Genomic DNA, 27050 nt, shown 5'->3' with positions numbered 1-27050 from the left:
AGTAGGTTGATGATGATGATGACATTTTGGATGTCTATTTGCAGTTCGTCTTGAAACACAAAGAGTTCTCTCACCTGCGGGAGGTGCCCGTGTACCCCAACAGCCTGAACCCCCACAAGGAGGAATCCCTCCGCCTCCTGCAGCTCATGATAGGACAAGTCATGGAGCTCCATCCTGCAGTTCGGTGGTTTCACATCGGCTCTGACGAGGTACGAGAACAGACTTGAGAGGACGCGGTAGGTGATTGTTGTGTTCTTGCGGGTGGGGGGGGGGGGCAGCAAAAATGCAGAGTTGAGGCGTGTTTTTGCCCCCGCCAACCACCCCCTCTTAAAGCGGATCTTCACCCTTACAATGGACCTGGCTTACAACTACAATAGGTTCCATGAAATCCTGGTTGAGAATGGCTGATCTATCATTGGGCTCCATCAAATGGGTGGTCAATCAGCCCCAGCTGAAAAACCTATTGTAGTGCACCAACCCCCCCCCCCCCCCCACCTGAGCCCATTAGTTCCCACACCGGAGATGCGCACGCCCTCTCTGGCCGGTGTCTCGGCTCTTGATTGGATAGATTTATAGCAGTGCAGCCATTGGCTCCTGCTGCTGTCAATCAAATCCAATGACGTGGGGGGGGGGGCGGTGCCCAGTCCTGCTGTCTATGTCTGTGGATGCAGCAGCAGGACACGGGAGCACGCAACCGCATGGGTGCCCCGAAGGGGAGCTCTTCTTCGACGGGTCACTCGATGCAGGAAAGGGGCCAGGAGCACCGCGGAGGGAACCCCAGAAGAGGAGGATCGGGGCCACTCTGTCTCTTATGAGACATAAGCAGTCACCCTGCACAAGGATAGAGAGAGAGCAGAGCTGTGGGAGGGGCCCAGCAGGCCCCACCCATTACAGGCTGCAAAAAACTACAGGAGGGGCGGAGACCAGACCAGTCCCCCTGCACAAGGAGAGAGAGCAGCAGTGGGCGGTCTTTATTACAGGAAGTCTCACACTGGATCACTGCACAGATCTGGGAGAAATACACATGATGAATGGATTTAGATGATATTTGATTATCCCGCAGATTTTATAACATTTCTTTTTGTTTGTAGTTGTTTATTCCTTTTTTTTCACCTCCTAGGTCTACTACCTTGGCAAGGGAGAAGAGTCTAAGATGAAGATTTCGGGGGCTGGCCTTTCTATAGAAGACATATTTTTGTCCCATATGAAGAAAGTGGCCAGCCACGTGGCCTCCACCTATCCCGGGGTGCGGGTGATCGCCTGGGATGACATGCTGCGCGGAGCAAGCGTCCAAACCTTAACAGGTCAGAGCGTACATCTTGTTTTATTTAAAGTGTCTGTAAACTCTTTATAACCACTTTTCACTACAGGTAAGCTTATATTAAGTCTTACCTGTAGCTACCCCGGATAGCTCCTAAACCTGTATGGTTTAGGAGATATCCCCTGTATCAGCATGTGCAGACGTCATCGGCACATGCGCACCGAAGCAATGGCACGTACTTATTTTCAGGGTAGGGCTTATTTTCAAGGTAGGTCTAATTTTCAGGGTAGGGCTTGTTTTCAGGGCAGGGCTTGATTTCAGGGCAGGGCTTGATTTCAGGGCAGGGCTTGTTTTGAGGGCAGGGCTTGTTTTCAGGGCAGGGCTTGATTTCAGGGCAGGGCTTGATTTCAGGGCAGGGCTTGTTTTCAGGGCAGGGCTTGATTTCAGGGCAGGGCTTGTTTTCAGGGCAGGGCTTGATTTCAGGGCAGGGCTTGATTTCAGGGCAGGGCTTGATTTCAGGGCAGGGCTTGATTTCAGGCCAGGTCTTATTTAACCACTTAAGGACCGCCTCCTGCACATATACGTCGGCAGAATGGCACGGCTGGGCACAAGCACATACAGGTACGTCCTCTTTAAGTGCCTAGCCGTGGGTCGCGGGCACGCTCCTGCAACTCGCTCCGAAACTCCGTGACCGCGGGACCTGCGGACCCGATCGCCGCTGGAGTCCCGCGATTGGTCCCCGGAGCTGAAGAATGAGGAGAGGTGAGTGTAAACACAGCTTCCCCGTTCTTCACTGTGGCGCTGTCATTGATCATGTGTTCCCTTATATAGGGAACCACAATTGATGACGTCAAACCTACAGCCACACCCCCATACAGTTAGAAACACAGATGAGGTCATACATAACCCCTTCAGCGCCCCCTTAACTCCCAAACTGCAATTGTCATTTTCACAGTAAACAATGCATTTTAAATGCATTTTTTGCTGTGAAAATGACAATGGTCCCAAAAATGTGTCAAAATTGTCCGAAGTGTCCGCCATAATGTCGCAGTCACAAAAAAAAACGCTGATCGCCACCATTAGTAAAAAAAAAATTATAAAAATGCAAAAAAACTATCCCCTATTTTGTAAACGCTATAAATTTTGCGCAAACCAATCAATAAACGCTTATTGCGATTTTTTTTTTTTACCAAAAATAGGTAGAAGAATACGTATCGGCCTAAACTGAGGAAATTTTTTTTTATATATTTTTGGGGAATATTTATTATAGCAAAAAGTAAAAATTATTCAAAATTGACGCTCTTTTTTGTTTATAGCGCAAAAAATAAAAACCGCAGAGGTGATCAAATACCACTAAAAGAAAGCTCTATTTGTGGGAAAAAAAGGACGCCAATTTTGTTTGGGAGCCACGTCGCACGACCGCGCAATTGTCAGTTAAAGCGACGCAGTGCCGAATCGCTAAAACTGGCCGGGTCCTTTAGCTGCCTAAAGGTTCCGGGTCTTAAAGCGGTGGTTCCCCTAAAAATAAACTTTTGACATTGCATTTGCTACATTAATTACAATTAGAATCGGCTGGTTTTATTTAAAAAATACCTCCGTACGTAGCGTTTGCTATATTCGTTCCCACCGCCACTTCCGGGTACGATGCTGGCGGTGGGCGTTCCTAATTGATGGACAGGCATCCGACCGACGCATCCATCGCGTCACGAGATGCCGAAAGAAGCCGAACGTCGGTGCGGCTCTATACGGCGCATGCGCACCGACGTTCGGCTTCTTTCGGCATCTCGTGACGCGATGGATGCGTTGGTCGGATGCCTGTCCATCAATTAGGAACGCCCACCGCCAGCATCGTACCCGGAAGTGGCGGTGGGAACGAATATAGCAAACGCTACGTACGGAGGTATTTTTTAAATAAAACCAGCCAATTCTAATTGTAATTAATGTAGCAAATGCAATGTCAAAAGTTTATTTTTAGGGGAACCACCCCTTTGAGTGGTTAAAGGGTAGGGCTTATTTTCAGGGTAGGGCTTGATTTCAGGGTAGGGCTTATTTTCTGGGTAGGTCGTATTTAAAGGGTAGGGCTTATTTTCAGGGTAGGGCTTGATTTCAGGGCAGGGCTTGATTTCAGGGTAGGGCTTATTTTCTGGGTAGGTCGTATTTAAAGGGTAGGGCTTATTTTCAGGGAAACGGTTTATATACAGTATGTATCTGTGTACTAATATCCTACATTACTTAGAGATCTGTTGCTGTCTTCCTTAGAATCTGGAGTTGCCCAGCTTGTGGAGCCAATGATCTGGGACTACACTCCCAATCTGGATGTTGATGACAGAAGTAAGTTGTATGTATTCTACACATTTAGGACAAATCATTTTAAGGATTAATTCCGCATTACACCGCGTGTTTCATGTTGCGCCCATTTTTAGAGTGTAAAGGAATGAAGGAAGCGCTGCACACTGACCAGCCCAGGTGTATAAAAGAGTCAAAAATGGCTTCGGCCCGGCTCTTCCCAGGCCATGCCCCCGATGTCTTTTGCCCCTGCCACAGGGCTTAGCCGCTGGTGAAACGCATCGATGAGGCCTGGGAGGAGCCCAGCTAAGCTGTTTTCGACTCCTCTGTACACTTGGGTTGCTTCTTGGGTGTGCAGCGCATTTCTTCATGATTGCAAAAAAAAAGCCCAAGTGTGTAGAAGAGTCAAATACAGCTTTGCCACGGCTCCTCCCAGGCTATGCTCCAGACACGTTTCGTCCCTCCCGCAGGGCTTAGTCACGGGTAAAAAGTTTAAGAGGTGTGGCCTGGGAGGAGCCTGGCTAAGCTGATTTTGACTCTTTTATATGCTTGGACTGTTCCTTTGGTGTGTGGCGACTTCTTCATTCCTTCTCTACATGTGTGTGACGAGCCGGGACAGGCTGAGCATCGGCACCCACGTCTTAAAGGATATGTTCTTTTTTTTATTTATTTTTTTAACAAATGTCATACTTGCCTCCTCTGTACTAAGGTTTTTGCCCTTATCCTCCTCTTCTAGGGTACCTCAGCGGCGCTCCTGGCTCCTCCTCTTCTCGAGTGCCCCGTCAGGGAAGTGCTCTTCCTTTTGGCACCCGTGTGGGCACGCTCCAGTGTCCTGCTGTCTGATCCATTGACACAGACAGCAGGACTCGTCAGCACCCCCCCCCCCCCCCCAGCTTCCGCGTCATTGGATTTGATTGACAGCAGCGGGAGCCAATGGCTCCTCCCTTAGCTGACGTGACAATGACATGGACAGATCAGATGCAGCAACACTGCGAATCAGATACAATGTGATCGGATACAATGTAATGAGATACAATGTGATCGGATACAATGTAATGAGGTACAATGTGATCGGATACAATGTAATGAGGTACAATGTAATGAGATACAATGTGATCAGATACAATGTGATCGGATACAATGTAATGAGATACAATGTGATCGGATACAATGTGATCAGATACAAAGGCCCGGATTCACAAAGCACTTACGCCGACGTATCTCGAGATACACCGCGTAAGTGCAAATATGCGCCGTCGTATCAATGCGCAGTGCCCACAAACTGAGATACGCCTAAAAATAGGCTTCATCCGACCGACGTAACTTGCCTACGCCGGCGTATCGTGGGCGCATATTTACGCTGGACGCATGTGGCGCTCCCATTGATTTCCTATTCAAATATGCAAATGAGGGAGATACGTCGATTCACGAACGTACTTGCGCCCGGCGCATAATATACGCGGTTTGCGTAAGTCGTACGTCCGGCGTAAAGTTATTCCCCATATAGGAGGCACAACCCATGCAAAGGTATGGACCAGGGAACACAAGCCGTCGTATCTTTTGTCGTTTACGTTGTACGTGAATAGGGCTGGGCGTAGGTTACGTTTACGTCGTAGGCAGTGATCAGGCGTATCTTAGGGAGTAGTTCCGACGTGATTGTGAGCATGCGCACTGGGATGCGTCCACGGGACGGCGCATGCGCAGCTGGCGATTTGTATCTGTCTGGCGCTCGGCCCATCATTTGCATGGAGTCACGCTTCATTAGCATGGCTCACGCCCACTTCCACTTACGACGACTTATGACTTGGAAACCCAGCGCAGATTTGGCAGCACTGGCTTTGTGAATCCAGTGCTTGCCTCTCTGAGCTGCGTCGGCGTAGCGTAAAGAAGATCCGCTACAGCGGCATAAATATGCGCCGCTGTACGTGAATCTGGGCCATTGTGATCAGATACAATGTTACATAGTTAGGTTGAAAAAATACACAAGTCCGTCCAGTTCAACCATAAAAAATAAATAAAAAGAATATATATATATTAAAAATCAGCTACAATGTAATCGGATACACGGCCTAGGGATGGCCCCTCCCTCCTCCCAGAATCCTCTGCTGTGCTCATTTGCATGTTGTGCTTGTATCTGATGGGTAGAAGATCGGTTATTGATCGGTGTATGGAGCATGGGAATGTAGTGTAAGGAGAATCTGATTTCCAGACTTGTTATTAGTTTGGATACATTGATTGTGGAATCTTTATTAGTGATAATTCCTGATTGGCCGGCTCCCCATGAGCGGACATTTCTGGCTCTGGGTGTCCTTATATACCTCTCAGGGTCACCATTGGATTGTCCTCGCTTCGGCAGGACATATACTAAAATTGGAACGATACAGAGAAGATTAGCATGGCCCCTGCGCAAGGATGACACGCAAATTCGTGAAGCGTTCCATATTTTCTTGCCGGGTGCTTTGCGATAGAATCGCAGGAGGAGGAGCTTCTGTTCGGCGACGGCATCGCACGGTGCGATTTTCAGCGATTGCAATAAAATCAATCAGTGATTTGGGAGTCATATGGAAGTTGTGGATTTGCAAACCTGTCCTGCGTTTTTCTGCGATTCTGCGCCTGATTACATTTGCCTGGATGTGATTGGAGCCGGATACTCGCGGGCATCAGAGGATGTAAGGGGGCACTCTGAAGGATCTCATTTAGTACCACCAGAGTGCCCCCTTTCATCATCCAAAGTGCCCCCATGGTACTACTAAGGGGCCATTCTGGAGGATGTAAGGGGACACTCTGGAGGATGTAAGGGGGCATTCTGGAGGATGTAAGGGGACACTCTGGAGGATGTAAGGGGGCATTCTGGAGGATGTAAGGGGCCACTCTGGAGGATGTATGGGGGCACTCTAAAGGATGTAAGGGGGCACTCTGGAGGATGTAAGGGGACACTCTGGTGGATGTAAGGTGGTACTCTGGAGGATGTAAGGGGGCACTTTGAAGGATGTAAGGGGACACTCTGGAGGATGTAAGGGGGTACTCTGGAGGATGTAAGGGGGCGCTCTGGAGGTTGTAAGGGGCCACTCTGGAGGATGTAAGGGGGCACTTTGAAGGATGTAAGGGGACACTCTGGAGGATGTAAGGGGGTACTCTGGAGGATGTAAGGGGGCGCTCTGGAGGTTGTAAGGGGCCACTCTGGAGGATGTAAGGGGACACTTTGGAGGATGTAAGGGGCCACTCTGGAGGTTGTAAGGGGGTACTCTGGAGGATGTAAGGGGACACTTTGGAGGATGTAAGGGGCCACTTTGGAGGATGTAAGGGGGCACTTTGAAGGATGTAAGGGCACACTCTGGAGGATGTTAGGGGGCACTCTAGAGGATGTAAGGGGACACTCTGGAGGGTGTAAGGGGGTACTCTGGAGGATGTAAGGGGGTAGTCTGGAGAATGTAAGGGGGTAGTCTGGAGGATGTAAGGGGCCACTCTGGAGGATGTAAGGGGACACTCTGGAGGATGTAAGGGGACACTCTGGAGGATGTAAGGGGCCACTCTGGAGGATGAGGGGGGGGCACTCTGGAGGATGTAAGGGGCCACTCTGGAGGATGAGGGGGGGGCACTCTGGAGGATGTAAGGGGCCACTCTGGAGGATGAGGGGGGGGCACTCTGGAGGATGTAAGGGGCCACTCTGGAGGATGTAAGGGGCCACTCTGGAGGATGTAAGGGGCCACTCTGGAGGGTGTAAGGGGCCACTCTGGAGGGTGTAAGGGGGTACTCTGGAGGATGTAAGGGGGTAGTCTGGAGAATGTAAGGGGGTAGTCTGGAGGATGTAAGGGGACACTCTGGAGGATGTAAAGGGACACTCTGGAGGATGTAAGGGGACACTCTGGAGGATGTAAGGGGCCACTCTGGAGGATGTAAGGGGGCACTCTGGAAGATGTAAAGATGCACTTTTGAGACACTGAAAAAATCAGCTACAATGTAATCGGATACACGGCCTAAGGATGGCCCCTCCCTCCTCCCAGAATCCTCTGCTGTGCTGATTTGCATGTTGTGCTTGTATCTGATGGGTAGAAGATCGGTTATTGATCGGTGTATGGAGCATGGGAATGTAGTGTAAGGAGAATCTGATCTGCAGACTTGTTATTAGTTTGGATACATTGATTGTGGAATCTTTATTAGTGATAATTCCTGATTGGCCGGCTCCCCATGAGCGGACATTTCTGGCTCTGGGTGTCCTTATATACCTCTCAGGGTCCCCATTGGATTGTCCTCGCTTCGGCAGGACATATACTAAAATTGGAACGATACAGAGAAGATTAGCATGGCCCCTGCGCAAGGATGACACGCAAATTCGTGAAGCGTTCCATATTTTCTTGCCGGGTGCTTTGCGACAGAATCGCAGGAGGAGGAGCTTCTGGTCGGCGACGGCATCGCACGGTGCGATTTGCAGCGATTGCAATGAAATCAAACAGGGATTTGGGAGTCATATGGAAGTTGTGGATTTGCAAACCTGTCCTGCGTTTTTCTGCGATTCTGCGCCTGATTACATTTGCCTGGATGTGATTGGAGCCGGATACACGCGGGCATCAGAGGATGTAAGGGGGCACTCTGAAGGATCTCATTTAGTACCACCAGAGTGCCCCCTTTCATCATCCAAAGTGCCCCCATGGTACTACTAAGGGGCCACTCTGGAGGATGTAAGGGGACACTCTGGAGGATGTAAGGGGACACTCTGGAGGGTGTAAGTGGGCACTCTGGAGGATGTAAGGGGCCACTCTGGAGGATGTAAGGGGGCACTTTGGAGGATGTAAGGGGCCACTCTGGAGGATGTAAGGGGCCACTCTGGAGGATGTAAGGGGACACTCTGGAGGATGTAAGGGGACACTCTGGAGGGTGTAAGGGGCCACTCTGGAGGATGTAAGGGGACACTCTGGAGGATGTAAGGGGCCACTCTGGAGGATGTAAGGGGCCACTCTGGAGGGTGTAAGGGGCCACTCTGGAGGGTGTAAGGGGGCACTCTGGAGGGTGTAAGGGGACACTCTGGAGGATGTAAGGGGGTACTCTAAAGGATGTAAGGGGGCGCTCTGGAGGATGTAAGGGGCCACTCTGGAGGATGTAAGGGGGTACTCTAAATTTTGTAAGGGGGCACTCTGGAGGATGTAAGGGGGCACTCTGGAGGATGTAAGGGAGCACTCTGGAGGATGTAAGGGGTCACTCTGGTGGATGTAAGGTGGTACTCTGGAGGATGTAAGGGGACACTCTGGAGGATGTAAGGGGGTACTCTGGTGGATGTAAGGTGGTACTCTGGAGGATGTAAGGGGACACTCTGGAGGATGTAAGGGGGTACTCTGGAGGATGTAAGGGGCCACTCTGGAGGTTGTAAGGGGACACTCTGGAGGATGTAAGGGGGTACTCTGGAGGATGTAAGTGGCCACTCTGGAAGATGTAAGGGGGCACTTTGGAGGATGTAAGGGGCCACTCTGGAGGATGTAAGGGGCCACTCTGGAGGATGTAAGGGGGCACTTTGGAGGATGTAAGGGGCCACTCTGGAGGGTGTAAGTGGGCACTCTGGAGGATGTAAGGGGCCACTCTGGAGGATGTAAGGGGCCACTCTGGAGGATGTAAGGGGCCATTCTGGAGGATGTAAGGGGACACTCTGGAGGGTGTAAGGGGACACTCTGGAGGATGTAAGGGGACACTCTGGAGGGTGTAAGTGGGCACTCTGGAGGATGTAAGGGGCCATTCTGGAGGATGTAAGGGGCCATTCTGGAGGATGTAAGGGGCCACTCTGGAGGATGTAAGGGGCCACTCTGGAGGATGTAAGGGGCCACTTTGGAGGATGTAAGGGGCCACTCTGGAGGGTGTAAGTGGGCACTCTGGAGGATGTAAGGGGCCACTCTGGAGGATGTAAGGGGCCACTCTGGAGGATGTAAGGGGCCATTCTGGAGGATGTAAGGGGCCACTTTGGAGGGTGTAAGGGGGCACTCTGGAGGATGTAAGGGGCCACTTTGGAGGATGTAAGGGGACACTCTGGAGGGTGTAAGGGGACACTCTGGAGGATGTAAGGGGACACTCTGGAGGATGTAAGGGGCCACTTTGGAGGGTGTAAGGGGGCACTCTGGAGGATGTAAGGGGCCACTTTGGAGGATGTAAGGGGACACTCTGGAGGTTGTAAGGGGCCACTCTGGAGGATGTAAGGGGCCACTCTGGAGGGTGTAAGGGGGTACTCTGGAGGATGTAAGGGGGTAGTCTGGAGAATGTAAGGGGGTAGTCTGGAGGATGTAAGGGGCCACTCTGGAGGATGTAAGGGGGCACTTTGGAGGATGTAAGGGGACACTCTGGAGGGTGTAAGGGGCCACTCTGGAGGTTGTAAGGGGCCACTCTGGAGGATGTAAGGGGACACTCTGGAGGATGTAAGGGGGTAGTCTGGAGGATGTAAGGGGGTAGTCTGGAGAATGTAAGGGGGTAGTCTGGAGGATGTAAGGGGCCACTCTGGAGGATGTAAGGGGCCACTCTGGAGGATGTAAGGGGCCACTCTGGAGGATGTAAGGGGCCACTCTGGAGGATGTAAGGGGGTAGTCTGGAGGATGTAAGGGGGTAGTCTGGAGAATGTAAGGGGGTAGTCTGGAGGATGTAAGGGGCCACTCTGGAGGATGTAAGGGGACACTCTGGAGGATGTAAGGGGACACTCTGGAGGATGTAAGGGGCCACTCTGGAGGATGAGGGGGGCCACTCTGGAGGATGTAAGGGGGCACTCTGGAGGATGTAAGGGGGCACTCTGGAGGATGTAAGATGTAAGGGGCCACTTTGGAGGATGTAAGGGGGCACTCTGGAAGATGTAAAGATGCACTTTTGAGACACTGAAAAAATCAGCTACAATGTAATCGGATACACGGCCTAAGGACGGCCCCTCCCTCCTCCCAGAATCCTCTGCTGTGCTGATTTGCATGTTGTGCTTGTATCTGATGGGTAGAAGATCGGTTATTGATCGGTGTATGGAGCATGGGAATGTAGTGTAAGGAGAATCTGATCTCCAGACTTGTTATTAGTTTGGATACATTGATTGTGGAATCTTTATTAGTGATAATTCCTGATTGGCCGGCTCCCCATGAGCGGACATTTCTGGCTCTGGGTGTCCTTATATACCTCTCAGGGTCCCCATTGGATTGTCCTCGCTTCGGCAGGACATATACTAAAATTGGAACGATACAGAGAAGATTAGCATGGCCCCTGCGCAAGGATGACACGCAAATTCGTGAAGCGTTCCATATTTTCTTGCCGGGTGCTTTGCGACAGAATCGCAGGAGGAGGAGCTTCTGGTCGGCGACGGCATCGCACGGTGCGATTTGCAGCGATTGCAATGAAATCAAACAGGGATTTGGGAGTCATATGGAAGTTGTGGATTTGCAAACCTGTCCTGCGTTTTTCTGCGATTCCGCCCCTGATTACATTTGCCTGGATGTGACTGGAGCCGGATACTCGCGGGCATCAGAGGATGTAAGGGGGCACTCTGAAGGATCTCATTTAGTACCACCAGAGTGCCCCCTTTCATCATCCAAAGTGCCCCCATGGTACTACTAAGGGGCCACTCTGGAGGATGTAAGGGGACACTCTGGAGGATGTAAGGGGACACTCTGGAGGATGTAAGGGGACACTCTGGAGGGTGTAAGTGGGCACTCTGGAGGATGTAAGGGGCCACTCTGGAGGATGTAAGGGGCCACTCTGGAGGATGTAAGGGGGCACTTTGGAGGATGTAAGGGGCCACTCTGGAGGATGTAAGGGGCCACTCTGGAGGATGTAAGGGGACACTCTGGAGGATGTAAGGGGACACTCTGGAGGGTTAAGGGGCCACTCTGGAGGATGTAAGGGGACACTCTGGAGGATGTAAGGGGCCACTCTGGAGGATGTAAGGGGCCACTCTGGAGGGTGTAAGGGGCCACTCTGGAGGGTGTAAGGGGGCACTCTGGAGGGTGTAAGGGGACACTCTGGAGGATGTAAGGGGGTACTCTAAAGGATGTAAGGGGGCGCTCTGGAGGATGTAAGGGGCCACTCTGGAGGATGTAAGGGGGTACTCTAAAGTTTGTAAGGGGGCACTCTGGAGGATGTAAGGGGGCACTCTGGAGGATGTAAGGGGTCACTCTGGTGGATGTAAGGTGGTACTCTGGAGGATGTAAGGGGACACTCTGGAGGATGTAAGGGGGTACTCTGGTGGATGTAAGGTGGTACTCTGGAGGATGTAAGGGGACACTCTGGAGGATGTAAGGGGGTACTCTGGAGGATGTAAGGGGCCACTCTGGAGGTTGTAAGGGGACACTCTGGAGGATGTAAGGGGGTACTCTGGAGGATGTAAGTGGCCACTCTGGAAGATGTAAGGGGGCACTTTGGAGGATGTAAGGGGCCACTCTGGAGGATGTAAGGGGCCACTCTGGAGGATGTAAGGGGGCACTTTGGAGGATGTAAGGGGCCACTCTGGAGGGTGTAAGTGGGCACTCTGGAGGATGTAAGGGGCCACTCTGGAGGATGTAAGGGGCCACTCTGGAGGATGTAAGGGGCCATTCTGGAGGATGTAAGGGGACACTCTGGAGGGTGTAAGGGGACACTCTGGAGGATGTAAGGGGACACTCTGGAGGATGTAAGGGGCCACTTTGGAGGGTGTAAGGGGGCACTCTGGAGGATGTAAGGGGCCACTTTGGAGGATGTAAGGGGACACTCTGGAGGTTGTAAGGGGCCACTCTGGAGGATGTAAGGGGCCACTCTGGAGGGTGTAAGGGGGTACTCTGGAGGATGTAAGGGGGTAGTCTGGAGAATGTAAGGGGGTAGTCTGGAGGATGTAAGGGGCCACTCTGGAGGATGTAAGGGGGCACTTTGGAGGATGTAAGGGGACACTCTGGAGGGTGTAAGGGGCCACTCTGGAGGTTGTAAGGGGCCACTCTGGAGGATGTAAGGGGACACTCTGGAGGATGTAAGGGGGTAGTCTGGAGGATGTAAGGGGGTAGTCTGGAGAATGTAAGGGGGTAGTCTGGAGGATGTAAGGGGCCACTCTGGAGGATGTAAGGGGCCACTCTGGAGGATGTAAGGGGCCACTCTGGAGGATGTAAGGGGCCACTCTGGAGGATGTAAGGGGGTAGTCTGGAGGATGTAAGGGGGTAGTCTGGAGAATGTAAGGGGGTAGTCTGGAGGATGTAAGGGGCCACTCTGGAGGATGTAAGGGGACACTCTGGAGGATGTAAGGGGACACTCTGGAGGATGTAAGGGGCCACTCTGGAGGATGAGGGGGGCCACTCTGGAGGATGTAAGGGGGCACTCTGGAGGATGTAAGGGGGCACTCTGGAGGATGTAAGGGGCCACTCTGGAGGATGTAAGGGGTACTCTGGAGGATGTAAGATGTAAGGGGCCACTTTGGAGGATGTAAGGGGGCACTCTGGAAGATGTAAAGATGCACTTTTGAGACACTGAAAAAATCAGCTACAATGTAATCGGATACACGGCCTAAGGACGGCCCCTCCCTCCTCCCAGAATCCTCTGCTGTGCTGATTTGCATGTTGTGCTTGTATCTGATGGGTAGAAGATCGGTTATTGATCGGTGTATGGAGCATGGGAATGTAGTGTAAGGAGAATCTGATCTCCAGACTTGTTATTAGTTTGGATACATTGATTGTGGAATCTTTATTAGTGATAATTCCTGATTGGCCGGCTCCCCATGAGCGGACATTTCTGGCTCTGGGTGTCCTTATATACCTCTCAGGGTCCCCATTGGATTGTCCTCGCTTCGGCAGGACATATACTAAAATTGGAACGATACAGAGAAGATTAGCATGGCCCCTGCGCAAGGATGACACGCAAATTCGTGAAGCGTTCCATATTTTCTTGCCGGGTGCTTTGCGACAGAATCGCAGGAGGAGGAGCTTCTGGTCGGCGACGGCATCGCACGGTGCGATTTGCAGCGATTGCAATGAAATCAAACAGGGATTTGGGAGTCATATGGAAGTTGTGGATTTGCAAACCTGTCCTGCGTTTTTCTGCGATTCTGCGCCTGATTACATTTGCCTGGATGTGATTGGAGCCGGATACACGCGGGCATCAGAGGATGTAAGGGGGCACTCTGAAGGATCTCATTTAGTACCACCAGAGTGCCCCCTTTCATCATCCAAAGTGCCCCCATGGTACTACTAAGGGGCCACTCTGGAGGATGTAAGGGGACACTCTGGAGGATGTAAGGGGACACTCTGGAGGGTGTAAGTGGGCACTCTGGAGGATGTAAGGGGCCACTCTGGAGGATGTAAGGGGCCACTCTGGAGGATGTAAGGGGGCACTTTGGAGGATGTAAGGGGCCACTCTGGAGGATGTAAGGGGCCACTCTGGAGGATGTAAGGGGACACTCTGGAGGATGTAAGGGGACACTCTGGAGGGTTAAGGGGCCACTCTGGAGGATGTAAGGGGACACTCTGGAGGATGTAAGGGGCCACTCTGGAGGATGTAAGGGGCCACTCTGGAGGGTGTAAGGGGCCACTCTGGAGGGTGTAAGGGGGCACTCTGGAGGGTGTAAGGGGACACTCTGGAGGATGTAAGGGGGTACTCTAAAGGATGTAAGGGGGCGCTCTGGAGGATGTAAGGGGCCACTCTGGAGGATGTAAGGGGGTACTCTAAAGTTTGTAAGGGGGCACTCTGGAGGATGTAAGGGGGCACTCTGGAGGATGTAAGGGGTCACTCTGGTGGATGTAAGGTGGTACTCTGGAGGATGTAAGGGGACACTCTGGAGGATGTAAGGGGGTACTCTGGTGGATGTAAGGTGGTACTCTGGAGGATGTAAGGGGACACTCTGGAGGATGTAAGGGGGTACTCTGGAGGATGTAAGGGGCCACTCTGGAGGTTGTAAGGGGACACTCTGGAGGATGTAAGGGGGTACTCTGGAGGATGTAAGTGGCCACTCTGGAAGATGTAAGGGGGCACTTTGGAGGATGTAAGGGGCCACTCTGGAGGATGTAAGGGGCCACTCTGGAGGATGTAAGGGGGCACTTTGGAGGATGTAAGGGGCCACTCTGGAGGGTGTAAGTGGGCACTCTGGAGGATGTAAGGGGCCACTCTGGAGGATGTAAGGGGCCACTCTGGAGGATGTAAGGGGCCATTCTGGAGGATGTAAGGTGGTACTCTGGAGGATGTAAGGGGACACTCTGGAGGATGTAAGGGGACACTCTGGAGGATGTAAGGGGACACTCTGGAGGGTGTAAGGGGACACTCTGGAGGATGTAAGGGGACACTCTGGAGGATGTAAGGGGCCACTTTGGAGGGTGTAAGGGGGCACTCTGGAGGATGTAAGGGGCCACTTTGGAGGATGTAAGGGGACACTCTGGAGGTTGTAAGGGGCCACTCTGGAGGATGTAAGGGGCCACTCTGGAGGGTGTAAGGGGGTACTCTGGAGGATGTAAGGGGGTAGTCTGGAGAATGTAAGGGGGTAGTCTGGAGGATGTAAGGGGCCACTCTGGAGGATGTAAGGGGGCACTTTGGAGGATGTAAGGGGACACTCTGGAGGGTGTAAGGGGCCACTCTGGAGGTTGTAAGGGGCCACTCTGGAGGATGTAAGGGGACACTCTGGAGGATGTAAGGGGGTAGTCTGGAGGATGTAAGGGGGTAGTCTGGAGAATGTAAGGGGGTAGTCTGGAGGATGTAAGGGGCCACTCTGGAGGATGTAAGGGGCCACTCTGGAGGATGTAAGGGGCCACTCTGGAGGATGTAAGGGGCCACTCTGGAGGATGTAAGGGGGTAGTCTGGAGGATGTAAGGGGGTAGTCTGGAGAATGTAAGGGGGTAGTCTGGAGGATGTAAGGGGCCACTCTGGAGGATGTAAGGGGACACTCTGGAGGATGTAAGGGGACACTCTGGAGGATGTAAGGGGCCACTCTGGAGGATGAGGGGGGCCACTCTGGAGGATGTAAGGGGGCACTCTGGAGGATGTAAGGGGGCACTCTGGAGGATGTAAGGGGCCACTCTGGAGGATGTAAGGGGTACTCTGGAGGATGTAAGATGTAAGGGGCCACTTTGGAGGATGTAAGGGGGCACTCTGGAGGATGTAAAGATGCACTTTTGAGACACTGAAAAAATCAGCTACAATGTAATCGGATACACGGCCTAAGGACGGCCCCTCCCTCCTCCCAGAATCCTCTGCTGTGCTCATTTGCATGTTGTGCTTGTATCTGATGGGTAGAAGATCGGTTATTGATCGGTGTATGGAGCATGGGAATGTAGTGTAAGGAGAATCTGATTGGCAGACTTGTTATTAGTTTGGATACATTGATTGTGGAATCTTTATTAGTGATAATTCCTGATTGGCCGGCTCCCCATGAGCGGACATTTCTGGCTCTGGGTGTCCTTATATACCTCTCAGGGTCCCCATTGGATTGTCCTCGCTTCGGCAGGACATATACTAAAATTGGAACGATACAGAGAAGATTAGCATGGCCCCTGCGCAAGGATGACACGCAAATTCGTGAAGCGTTCCATATTTTCTTGCCGGATGCTTTGCCATGCTAATCTATTTTTTTTTTTATCGTGACGGCGACATTCTAGCGGACACATCGGACAATTTTGACGCTATTTTGGGACCATTGTCATTTATACAGCGATCGGTGGTATAAAAATGCACGGATTACTGTGTAAATATGACTGGCAGGGAAGGGGTTAACCACTAGGGGGGCGAGGAAGGGGTTAAGTGTGTCCTAGGGAGTGATTCTAACTGTGTGGGGGATGGCCTACAAGTGACATTACACTGATCACAGCTCCCGATGACAGGGAACAGACGATCAGTGTCCTGTCACTAGGCAGAACAGGGAAATGCCTCGTTTACACAGGCATCCCCCCGTACTGCCTCTCCGTGACACGATCGCGGACATCGAGTTCATGGGTCCCGCGGGCACGGTCATTGAGCTTGCGGCGCACGTTCAAAGGGACGTGGGCTTAATAATCGAAGCAGAGAAGTGGGGGGGGCTGGGTTGTTGCCGCTGACCGATCATAGTTGTTGAGGGGGGGGGCTGGATCCGCCGACTGTCCTATCGAAGTTGTTGAGCAGGGGGGGCCAGTGGGCCAACTGATCCTACTTGTTAAACGGGGGGGGCCGAAATTCCTGCGAACGGGGATTGTCGCAAAATTGTGGGAGGGGCTTGGCACGGACAGGGATTGCAGCGAAATTGTGGGAGGGGGTTGTCACGATTGACACGAATGGGGATTGCCGTGAAATTGCGGGAGGGGGTTGCCGCGATTGCCGTGAAATTGCGGGAGGGGGTTGCCGCGATTGCCGTGAAATTGCGGGAGGGGCTTGCCGCGATTGTCGTGAAACTGCGGGAGGGGGTTGCCGCGAAATTGCGGGAGGGGGTTGCCGCGATTGGCGTGAAATTGCAGGAGGGGGTTGCCGCGAAATTGCGGGAGGGGGTTGCCGCGATTGCCGTGAAATTGCAGGAGGGGGTTGCCGCGAAATTGCGGGAGGGGGTTGCCGCGATTGCCGTGAAATTGCGTGAGGGGGTTGCCGCGATTGCCGTGAAATTGCATGAGGGGATTGCCGCTATTGCCGTGAAATTGCATGAGGGGGTTTCCGCGAAATTGCGGGAGGGGGTTGTCACGATTGACACGAATGGGGATTGCCGTGAAATTGCGTGAGGGGGTTGCCGCGATTGCCGTGAAATTGCATGAGGGGGTTGCCGCGATTGCCGTGAAATTGCAGGAGGGGGTTGCCGCTATTGCCGTGAAATTGCATGAGGGGGTTGCCGCGAAATTGCGGGAGGGGGTTGCCGCGATTGCCGTGAAATTGCGGGAGGGGGTTGCCGCAATTGCCGTGAAATTGCGGGAGGGGCTTGCCGCGATTGTCGTGAAACGGCGGAAGGGGGTTGCCGCAAAATTGCGGGAGGGGGTTGCCGCGATTGGCGTGAAATTGCAGGAGGGGGTTGCCGCGAAATTGCGGGAGGGGGTTGCCGCGATTGCCGTGAAATTGCAGGAGGGGGTTGCCACGAAATTGCGGGAGGGGGTTGCCGCGATTGCCGTGAAATTGCGTGAGGGGGTTGCCGCGATTGCCGTGAAATTGCAGGAGGGGGTTGCCGCTATTGCCGTGAAATTGCATGAGGGGGTTGCTGCGAAATTGTGGGAGGGGGTTGTCACGATTGACACGAATGGGGATTGCCGTGAAATTACGGGAGGGGGTTGCCGCGATTGCCGTGAAATTGCGGGAGGGGGTTGCCGCGATTGCCGTGAAATTGCGGGAGGGGCTTGCCGCGATTGTCGTGAAACTGCGGGAGGGGGTTGCCGCGAAATTGCGGGAGGGGGTTGCCGCGATTGGCGTGAAATTTCAGGAGGGGGTTGCCGCGAAATTGCGGGAGGGGGTTGCCGCGATTGCCGTGAAATTGCAGGAGGGGGTTGCCGCGAAATTGCGGGAGGGGGTTGCCGCGATTGCCGTGAAATTGCGTGAGGGGGTTGCCGCGATTGCCGTGAAATTGCATGAGGGGGTTGCCGCGATTGCCGTGAAATTGCGTGAGGGGGTTGCCGCGATTGCCGTGAAATTGCAGGAGGGGGTTGCCGCTATTGCCGTGAAATTGCATGAGGGGGTTGCCGCTATTGCCGTGAAATTGCAGGAGGGGGTTGCCGCTATTGCCGTAAAATTGCATGAGGGGGTTGCCGCGAAATTGCGGGAGGGGGTTTTGCTGCGAAATTGCGGGAGGGGGTTGCCGTGAAATTGCAGGAGGGGTTTTCCGCGATTGCCGTGAAATTGCAGGAGGGGGTTGCAGCGAAATTGCGGGAGGGGGTTGCCGCGAAATTGCGGGAGGGGGTTGCCACGATTGCCATGAAATTGCAGGAGGGGGTTGCCGCGAATGCCGCGAAATTGCAGGAGGGGGTTGCCGCGATTGAGCCCGGGGCCCCCCCTGATCTGTACGATATGATATGTTGCTCTTTCTGAGATATTGCACTATGGAGAGTTGTGTAACGCTAAAGACTCTTTTTTTATTAGCGCCCCCCAGTGACCGACTTTATTTTGTTGCCTCCCCCGCAGCTGCTCTGATCGAGAAATACTGGCAGTGCGGTTTCCACAAGATCTGGTTGGCCAGCGCTTTTAAAGGTGCCACCGGCCCCACCCAACAGCTGACCCTCATCGGGAATCACCTGGAAAACCACAAATGTTGGCAGCGGGTGGCCCAGAGAGTCCCTCAAGGCGTTCTGCAAGGACTGGCGCTGACGGGGTGGCAGCGGTAAGTACATGAAGGGCAGCCATGTTGTAAATCCTTCCATACACCCAGTAAGATGACTGGCCTCAGGTGATGCACAGAGATGGAACAACTCCTATGTAATTTGCACCTGTTTATCTGCTGCCTTCTCTTCTCTGCATCCGTTCAGAATTATAAAGCTTGTCTGAGCGTTCAGAAAAAATGAGGGCAGGGAGCAGAAATTACACACTGCAGAGGTCAGTGAGGAGAGCTGATTGGAAGGGACACCCCCCCCTTTCACACTGGAACAGAGCTGAGGCTGTCAATCACAGGCTGTGCGCTGAAGATCCTTCCCCAGTCACCTTGTGATTACTGTGACCAATCACAGAGCTCATCACAATAGTACACAATGAAATGCCTTTTATTGTATTTAATTGTCTTTTTTCCCTGCTGTGATTGGCCTTTTCTGTACCATGTGATCACCGTGACCAATCACAGAGCTCATCACATTAGTACACAATGAAAGGCCTTTCATTGTATTCAATTGTCTTTTTTTTCTGCTGTGATTGGCCTTTTCTGTACCATGTGATCACTGTGACCAATCACAGAGCTCATCACAATAGTACACAATGAAAGGCCTTTCATTGTATTCAATTGTCTTTTTTTTTTTTTCTGCTGTGATTGGTCACAGTGATCACATGGTACCAGCAGAGGGCCGGTACAGTGATCTGCCATTGGCCGTGTCTGTGGGGTGGGCGTGTGATTCTAGGACAGTGGTTCTCAACCTGGGGGTCGGGACCCCCTCGGGGGTCAAATGATGACTTGCCAGGGGTCACCAAATCCTGGGCTGTTCCTGAAGCCTGCACCACTCTCCCAGCCTTCTTGCAGCTGCTCAGCAGGGCTGTCTCTGGAGCCGGTGGCCACCCAGCTGGGCTGTTTCTGGAGCACACGATCGCCCACTCAGCCTCTTCGCAGGGGCACATTCAGTTCACGGCGTGGCTGGGGGGCAGAGACTAGAGGTCCGCTGACTGGTGAGGATTGTGAGGTGGGAGGGGCCGGAGGAGACCCTATCTCCTGATTTCCGCATAGGTGTCACTGCTACGAGACACCACAAGGTCGGAGACACACTGGGTAACACTATGGACCGATGGACGGTTTTCATCGGTAGAAAAAAAAGATCGTCTGTGGGGAAATCCATCAGTCAAAAATCCACGCATACTCAGAATCAAGTTGACGCATGCTCGGAAGCATTGAACTTAATTTTTCTAGGCACGTCGTTGTATTTTAAGTCACCGCGTTGGACACGATCGGATTTTTAACCGATGGTGTGTAGGCAATACTGATGAAAGTCAGCTTCATCGGATATCTGATGAAAAAATCCATCGGTCCATTTTCATCACACGTACCGATCGTGTGTACAGGGCATAAGAGAAGGAATTAAAATAGAGAATATGTGGAAGGGAGAGGAAAAGAGGGGGAGGAAGAAATAAAAAGTGAGAGAAAGAATAAGAGATAAAACAAGAAAAAAGGCTAGAGAGAGGAATGGGGGGAAAAACAAGTAATTAGGATAGCGAGAGATAAAAGAGAAAAAGAGGAGAACAAAGAGAAAGAATAGTATATCCTAAAATGTACCTTATGAGGGTTTTAATACTGTACGAGTAGGGGGGACTCAGGGAGCGCTAAATTTCCATGGGTTAGGGGCGCAAATTACTTGTTTTGCCTTGGGTGCTGACAACCCATGCTCCGGAAATAATTTTACTGTTAGGGGTCCCCACAACTTGGGAAGTTTTATCAAGGGGTCACGGCACTAAATGGTTGAGAACCACTGTTCTAGGAGGACGTCATTCGGCATCCTCCCAGGATAATAGGGCCGTCATTTTACAATAGGCCGAGCGAGAAGGGGTTCAACAAGCTGGAGGTTGAAGCTGATTGGTTACTCTGCAGAGCTGCACCAGATTCTGAGTGATCCAGTTTTAGTAAATCCCCCTCCCCTCCCCCATGTCTCTGAATGACAGTTTGATGACTGAGGCCCCTTTCACACTGAAAGTCACACGACTTTGCTGATCTTTTTGCCCTGATTTTGATGCGACTTGAAGCAACGCCTGTGTAATTTAGAGGTCTGTGGACCTCAAGTCGCATCAAAGTAGTCCAGGGACTTGAAGTCGCACAGATATGACCGGTACTCATTGGAAATAATGGGGGGGGAGGGGTGCGACTCGTCATGCGACTTTGCAGTCCCAAGTTGCACAATTTTGTGAAGTGCGGTTTTGTCTTTCAGCTACGATCATTTCTCCGTCCTCTGCGAGATGTTGCCGGTCGGAATTCCGTCACTCGCCATCTGTCTGCAGACTCTAAAAGAAGGTACGGGACTTTGTAACGCCTGATGATGTCACGGATTGATGATGTCACAGATTGATGATGTCATGGATTAGGTAGTAAAAATGCATGGAAACGCACTGTAATGTACAAACGTCAACTCGCTTGCCTGCGTGCGTTTAGGAGAGTTGTTGGCGCACGCGTAGCTTTAGAGTCGGGGTCACTCTTTAGAGTCACCTCATTGGGTCTCTCTCTCCCCCCCCCTAGGATCTTTTTCTAATCGCACCGCAGCCACTGTGCAAGGCATCCTGGGAATGACAACCCTGGATGTGGAAAACTACATGAGGTAAGGCCTCTTTCCATCTATTAAATATTCTCCTCTTGTTGTTGTTATGACTTTGGATAGTAAAACATTTTATTTTCTGCCAGTAAATCTCTTATACAGCCCACTTCCTGTTTCCTTATACAGCTCACTTCCTGTTTCCTTATACAGCCCACTTCCTGTTTCCTTATACAGCCCACTTCCTGTTTCCTTATACAGCCCACGTCCTGTTTCCTTATACAGCCCACGTCCTGTTTCCTTATACAGCCCACGTCCTGTTTCCTTATACAGCCCACTTCCTGTTTCCTTATACAGCCCACTTCCTGTTTCCTTATACAGCCCACGTCCTGTTTCCTTATACAGCCCACGTCCTGTTTCCTTATACAGCCCACGTCCTGTTTCCTTATACAGCCCACGTCCTGTTTCCTTATACAGCCCACGTCCTGTTTCCTTATACAGCCCACGTCCTGTTTCCTTATACAGCCCACGTCCTGTTTCCTTATACAGCCCACGTCCTGTTTTCTTATACAGCCCACGTCCTGTTTCTTTATACAGCCCACTTCCTGTTTCCTTATACAGCTCACTTCCTGTTTCCTTATACAGCCCACTTGCTGTTTCCTTATGCAGCCCACTTCCTGTTTCTTTATACAGCCCACTTCCTGTTTCCTTATACAGCCCACGTCCTGTTTCCTTATACAGCCCACGTCCTGTTTCCTTATACAGCCCACGTCCTGTTTCTTTATACAGCCCACGTCCTGTTTCTTTATACAGCCCACGTCCTGTTTCCCTATGCAGCCCACGTCCTGTTTCTCTATGCAGCCCACGTCCTGTTTCCCTATGCAGCCCACGTCCTGTTTCCCTATGCAGCCCACGTCCTGTTTCCCTATGCAGCCCACGTCCTGTTTTCCTATACAGCCCACGTCCTGTTTCTTTATACAGCCCACGTCCTGTTTCCTTATACAGCCCACGTCCTGTTTCCTTATACAGCCCACGTCCTGTTTCCCTATGCAGCCCACGTCCTGTTTCCCTATGCAGCCCACGTCCTGTTTCCTTATACAGCCTACTTCCTGTTTCCTTATACAGCCCACTTTCTGTTTCCTTATACAGCCCACGTCCTGTTTCTTTATACAGCCCACGTCCTGTTTCTTTATACAGCCCACGTCCTGTTTCCCTATGCAGCCCACGTCCTGTTTCTCTATGCAGCCCACGTCCTGTTTCCCTATGCAGCCCACGTCCTGTTTCCCTATGCAGCCCACGTCCTGTTTCCCTATGCAGCCCACGTCCTGTTTTCCTATACAGCCCACGTCCTGTTTCTTTATACAGCCCACGTCCTGTTTCCTTATACAGCCCACGTCCTGTTTCCTTATACAGCCCACGTCCTGTTTCCCTATGCAGCCCACGTCCTGTTTCCCTATGCAGCCCACGTCCTGTTTCCTTATACAGCCTACTTCCTGTTTCCTTATACAGCCCACTTTCTGTTTCCTTATACAGCCCACGTCCTGTTTCTTTATACAGCCCACGTTCTGTTTCCTTATACAGCCCACGTCCTGTTTCCCTATGCAGCCCACGTCCTGTTTCCTTATACAGCCCACGTCCTGTTTCCTTATACAGCCCACGTCCTGTTTCCTTATACAGCCCACGTCCTGTTTCCCTATGCAGCCCACGTCCTGTTTCCCTATGCAGCCCACGTCCTGTTTCCCTATGCAGCCCACGTCCTGTTTCCTTATGCAGCCTACTTCCTGTTTCCTTATACAGCCCACGTCCTGTTTTCTTATACAGCCCACTTTCTGTTTCCTTATACAGCCCACGTCCTGTTTCTTTATACAGCACACGTCTTGTTTCCTTATACAGCCCACGTCTTGTTTCCTTATACAGCCCACTTCCTGTTTCCTTATACAGCCCACGTCCTGTTTCCTTATACAGCCCACGTCCTGTTTCCTTATACAGCCCACGTCCTGTTTCCTTATACAACCCACGTTCTGTTTCCTTATACAGCCCACGTCCTGTTTCCTTATACAACCCACGTTCTGTTCCTTTATACAGCCCACTTCCTGTTTCTTTATACAGCTCACTTCCTGTTTCCTTATACAGCCCACTTCCTGTTTCTTGTCTAGTCATTAGCCTAGGCTTATGACATCATGCACAGCTCTCTCTCCCCTGAGAGTTTGCCAGGAAGGGAGGGGGGATGAGTCATAAGAGGGCCAATGAGAGCTGCAGAAATGGAGGTGTCCCTCTGTGTAAATCCAAGAAGTGAACAGGCATCAGCTTCAGCTGCCCACAGTTAAAATGGCTGCAGCCAGACTTCAGTGGAGGGAGATTTCTGCAGCATATTTGGCAAGTACAGAATCACAGTATATATATAAAATAATATGCAAAGTGGTTGAAGGGAAGCTCCATAATGATAAAGATGTTTTTGGCTTTCTGTTTTATTTTTATTTTTTATTCATACTTACCTAGGTGGGTGCTGCATCTGTCCCCCCAGCACCTCCAACACTAAGAACCGAGCGATCAAACACCGCCGATTGCTCAGTTCTCAGAGCTTCATGGGCAGAGAGCTGCTGACTGTCAGTCACTGGCTTTCTGCTCTGCCCCCCGCCCCCCTTCCACGCTCACTGGAGCGCTGGGCTGTGGAGGGGGCGGAGTGGCCGGCTCACTGAGAGGCTGAGCCGGGGGCCGGTCCAGGGATCTGGGCGGATCCTGACTGTGTGGTCGCGATGACGCAAAGCCTGGACTTCTGTGACGTCAGCAGAGAGAGGAATTCAGCCCGCTGTCTGCTGAAAACGAGTCACAGGAGTGCAGAACGAACCCCACAAGCTTTGGCTGTACTTCTCCTTTAGACCATTTCACACTGAGGCGGTTTTCAGGCGTTTTAGCGCTAGAAATGGCCTCTAAATAGCGTCTGAAAAGCGCCTCCCATTCATTTCAGTGCGACTTTTCACACCGGGGCGGTGCGCTTGCGGGACGTTAGGAAAAGTCCTACAAGCAGCATCTTTGAGGCGGTTTTGGAGCGCTGTGTTTGGCGCTCCCATAACGCCCCTGCCCATTGAAATGAATGGGCAGCGCCTCCAAATCGCCTGAAAAGCACTTTGGGAAGCGCCGCAACATGGGCGTTTGTAGCGCCTTCTTTGGGGCTAAAAGCGCCCCGCTAGCGGGCGAAAAGCGTAGATTAAACAGCGCTAAAGTGCCGCTAAAACGCGGCCGCAGTCCCAGTGTGGATGTTCGCCATTTCCAACTTTGAGGTGTGTATTAATTCGCTGTGTGTTTTATTTTTCTGTATGTTTGGTGACAGCGAGGTGTCAGGCGGTTTCCCCGGCAGCGAGGTTCTGGAGCTCATCACCCAATTCATATTCTACCTGAAGACGCCCACAAAAGAGTTTCTGGACGACGACAAGTAAGTCCTTCTTCTAAATACGTCCCCCTGAGGGCCCTTTCACACTGACGGTGCCGCCGCGTTGGCAGTACAGCGCCACTAGTATTAGCGACGCTTTACCAGCGTTTTAGAGGCGCTTTTCAGCGGCTAGTGAGGCGCTTTTAACCCCCGCTAGCGGCCGAATAAAGAGTTAAAAGCGCTTTGCAGGCAATGCCCATTGATTTCTTTTTCCTCGCTGTGTGCAGGGAGTGAGGATTGAGGGGGCCCATTGGGTGGAAGACACCCCAAGCGGTGCAGGGAGTGAGGATTGAGGGGGCCCATTGGGTGGAAGACACCCCAAGCGGTGCAGGGAGTGAGGATTGAGGGGGCCCATTGGATGGAAGACACCCCAAGCGGTGCAGGGAGTGAGGATTGAGGGGGCCCATTGGATGGAAGACACCCCAAGCGGTGCAGGGAGTGAGGATTGAGGGGGCCCATTGGGTGGAAGACACCCCAAGCGGTGCAGGGAGTGAGGATTGAGGGGGCCCATTGGGTGGAAGACACCCCAAGCGGTGCAGGGAGTGAGGATTGAGGGGGCCCATTGGATGGAAGACACCCCAAGCGGTGCAGGGAGTGAAGATTGAGGGGGCCCATTGGGTGGAAGACACCCCAAGCGGTGCAGGGAGTGAGGATTGAGGGGGCCCATTGGGTGGAAGACACCCCAAGCGGTGCAGGGAGTGAGGATTGAGGGGGCCCATTGGGTGGAAGACACCCCAAGCGGTGCAGGGAGTGAGGATTGAGGGGGCCCATTGGGTGGAAGACACCCCAAGCGGTGCAGGGAGTGAGGATTGAGGGGGCCCATTGGGTGGAAGACACCCCAAGCGGTGCAGGGAGTGAGGATTGAGGGGGCCCATTGGGTGGAAGACACCCCAAGCTGTGCAGGGAGTGAGGATTGAGGGGGCCCATTGGGTGGAAGACACCCCAAGCGGTGCAGGGAGTGAGGATTGAGGGGGCCCATTGGGTGGAAGACACCCCAAGCGGTGCAGGGAGTGAGGATTGAGGGGGCCCATTGGATGGAAGACACCCCAAGCGGTGCAGGGAGTGAGGATTGAGGGGGCCCATTGGGTGGAAGACACCCCAAGCGGTGCAGGGAGTGAGGATTGAGGGGGCCCATTGGGTGGAAGACACCCCAAGCGGTGCAGGGAGTGAGGATTGAGGGGGCCCATTGGATGGAAGACACCCCAAGCGGTGCAGGGAGTGAGGATTGAGGGGGCCCATTGGATGGAAGACACCCCAAGCGGTGCAGGGAGTGAGGATTGAGGGGGCCCATTGGGTGGAAGACACCCCAAGCTGTGCAGGGAGTGAGGATTGAGGGGGCCCATTGGGTGGAAGACACCCCAAGCGGTGCAGGGAGTGAGGATTGAGGGGGCCCATTGGGTGGAAGACACCCCAAGCGGTGCAGGGAGTGGGGATTGAGGGGGCCCATTGGATGGAAGACACCCCAAGCGGTGCAGGGAGTGAGGATTGAGGGGGCCCATTGGGTGGAAGACACCCCAAGCGGTGCAGGGAGTGAGGATTGAGGTGCCCATTGGGTGGAAGACACCCCAAGCGGTGCAGGGAGTGAGGATTGAGGGGGCCCATTGGGTGGAAGACACCCCAAGCGGTGCAGGGAGTGAGGATTGAGGGGGCCCATTGGGTGGAAGACACCCCCAAGCGGTGCAGGGAGTGAGGATTGAGGGGGCCCATTGGGTGGAAGACACCCCCAAGCGGTGCAGGGAGTGAGGATTGAGGGGGCCTATTGGGTGGAAGACACCCCAAGCGGTGCAGGGAGTGAGGATTGAGGGGGCCCATTGGGTGGAAGACACCCCAAGCGGTGCAGGGAGTGAGAATTGAGGGGGCATATTGGGTGGAAGACACCCCAAGCGGTGCAGGGAGTGAGGATTGAGGGCGCCCATTGGGTGGAAGACACCCCAAGCGACTGTATCTCGTCTTCTATTTGCAGGTTTGTGACGGGCTGGTTCAGCCATTTTCACAGGAAGAGAAAACGCCTCCACCCCATCATGGTGCAGCAGATTGAGCCGCAAGCTGTCAGGTAATGAATACGGGTCATTCGCTGATCTGATCACCCCGGGGTATTGCTCTCATGGTTTAGGTACGGGGGGGGTGCAGACCTTTTCCTCTTTCTGGTGCTTTTTTTATACACAAATCCAGTGGCGGCCGGTGGAATTTTTTTTTTTGGGGGGGCGGCATTAAACGGTGTGCCTCCGACACTTACCCCATCGCGGCTTCCCTTGCTCAGCAACGGCCTCCCGTTCTCCTGCTCTCGACGGGTTTCCGTGGCAGCGGCCTCCGTTTC

The 27050-nt window shown here is 52.6% G+C and overlaps 1 protein-coding gene and 5 non-coding genes across 6 annotated transcripts in view; all 6 read left to right on the top strand.

Moving 5' to 3' along the window:
- The window catches only part of HEXD (hexosaminidase D), a 32684-nt gene that overhangs the window by 4530 nt on the left and 1104 nt on the right, over window positions 1–27050 (top strand). Inside the window, exons 5-12 of the mRNA XM_040331143.1 lie at window positions 45–209; window positions 1121–1304; window positions 3521–3592; window positions 18557–18752; window positions 20986–21068; window positions 21291–21369; window positions 24635–24736; window positions 26697–26786. Coding sequence (XP_040187077.1) covers window positions 45–209; window positions 1121–1304; window positions 3521–3592; window positions 18557–18752; window positions 20986–21068; window positions 21291–21369; window positions 24635–24736; window positions 26697–26786 — 971 coding nt within the window. The remainder of the gene's footprint in view (window positions 1–44; window positions 210–1120; window positions 1305–3520; window positions 3593–18556; window positions 18753–20985; window positions 21069–21290; window positions 21370–24634; window positions 24737–26696; window positions 26787–27050) is intronic.
- On the top strand, window positions 5888–5994 carry LOC120919688. The gene has a single exon (XR_005744624.1). It is a non-coding gene; the product is annotated as a U6 spliceosomal RNA (small nuclear RNA).
- LOC120919687 lies at window positions 7796–7902 on the top strand. Its single transcript, XR_005744623.1, has one exon. It is a non-coding gene; the product is annotated as a U6 spliceosomal RNA (small nuclear RNA).
- Window positions 10698–10804, top strand: LOC120919686. The gene has a single exon (XR_005744622.1). It is a non-coding gene; the product is annotated as a U6 spliceosomal RNA (small nuclear RNA).
- LOC120919685 lies at window positions 13290–13396 on the top strand. Its single transcript, XR_005744621.1, has one exon. It is a non-coding gene; the product is annotated as a U6 spliceosomal RNA (small nuclear RNA).
- LOC120919684 lies at window positions 15926–16032 on the top strand. Its single transcript, XR_005744620.1, has one exon. It is a non-coding gene; the product is annotated as a U6 spliceosomal RNA (small nuclear RNA).

Source organism: Rana temporaria, chromosome 12 (genome assembly GCF_905171775.1).
Source record: "Rana temporaria chromosome 12, aRanTem1.1, whole genome shotgun sequence".
In the NCBI taxonomy this organism is placed as follows: domain Eukaryota; kingdom Metazoa; phylum Chordata; class Amphibia; order Anura; family Ranidae; genus Rana; species Rana temporaria.
The sequence above is the reverse complement of the archived record's forward strand: the minus strand, read 5'-3'. Positions and strand labels throughout refer to the sequence as shown.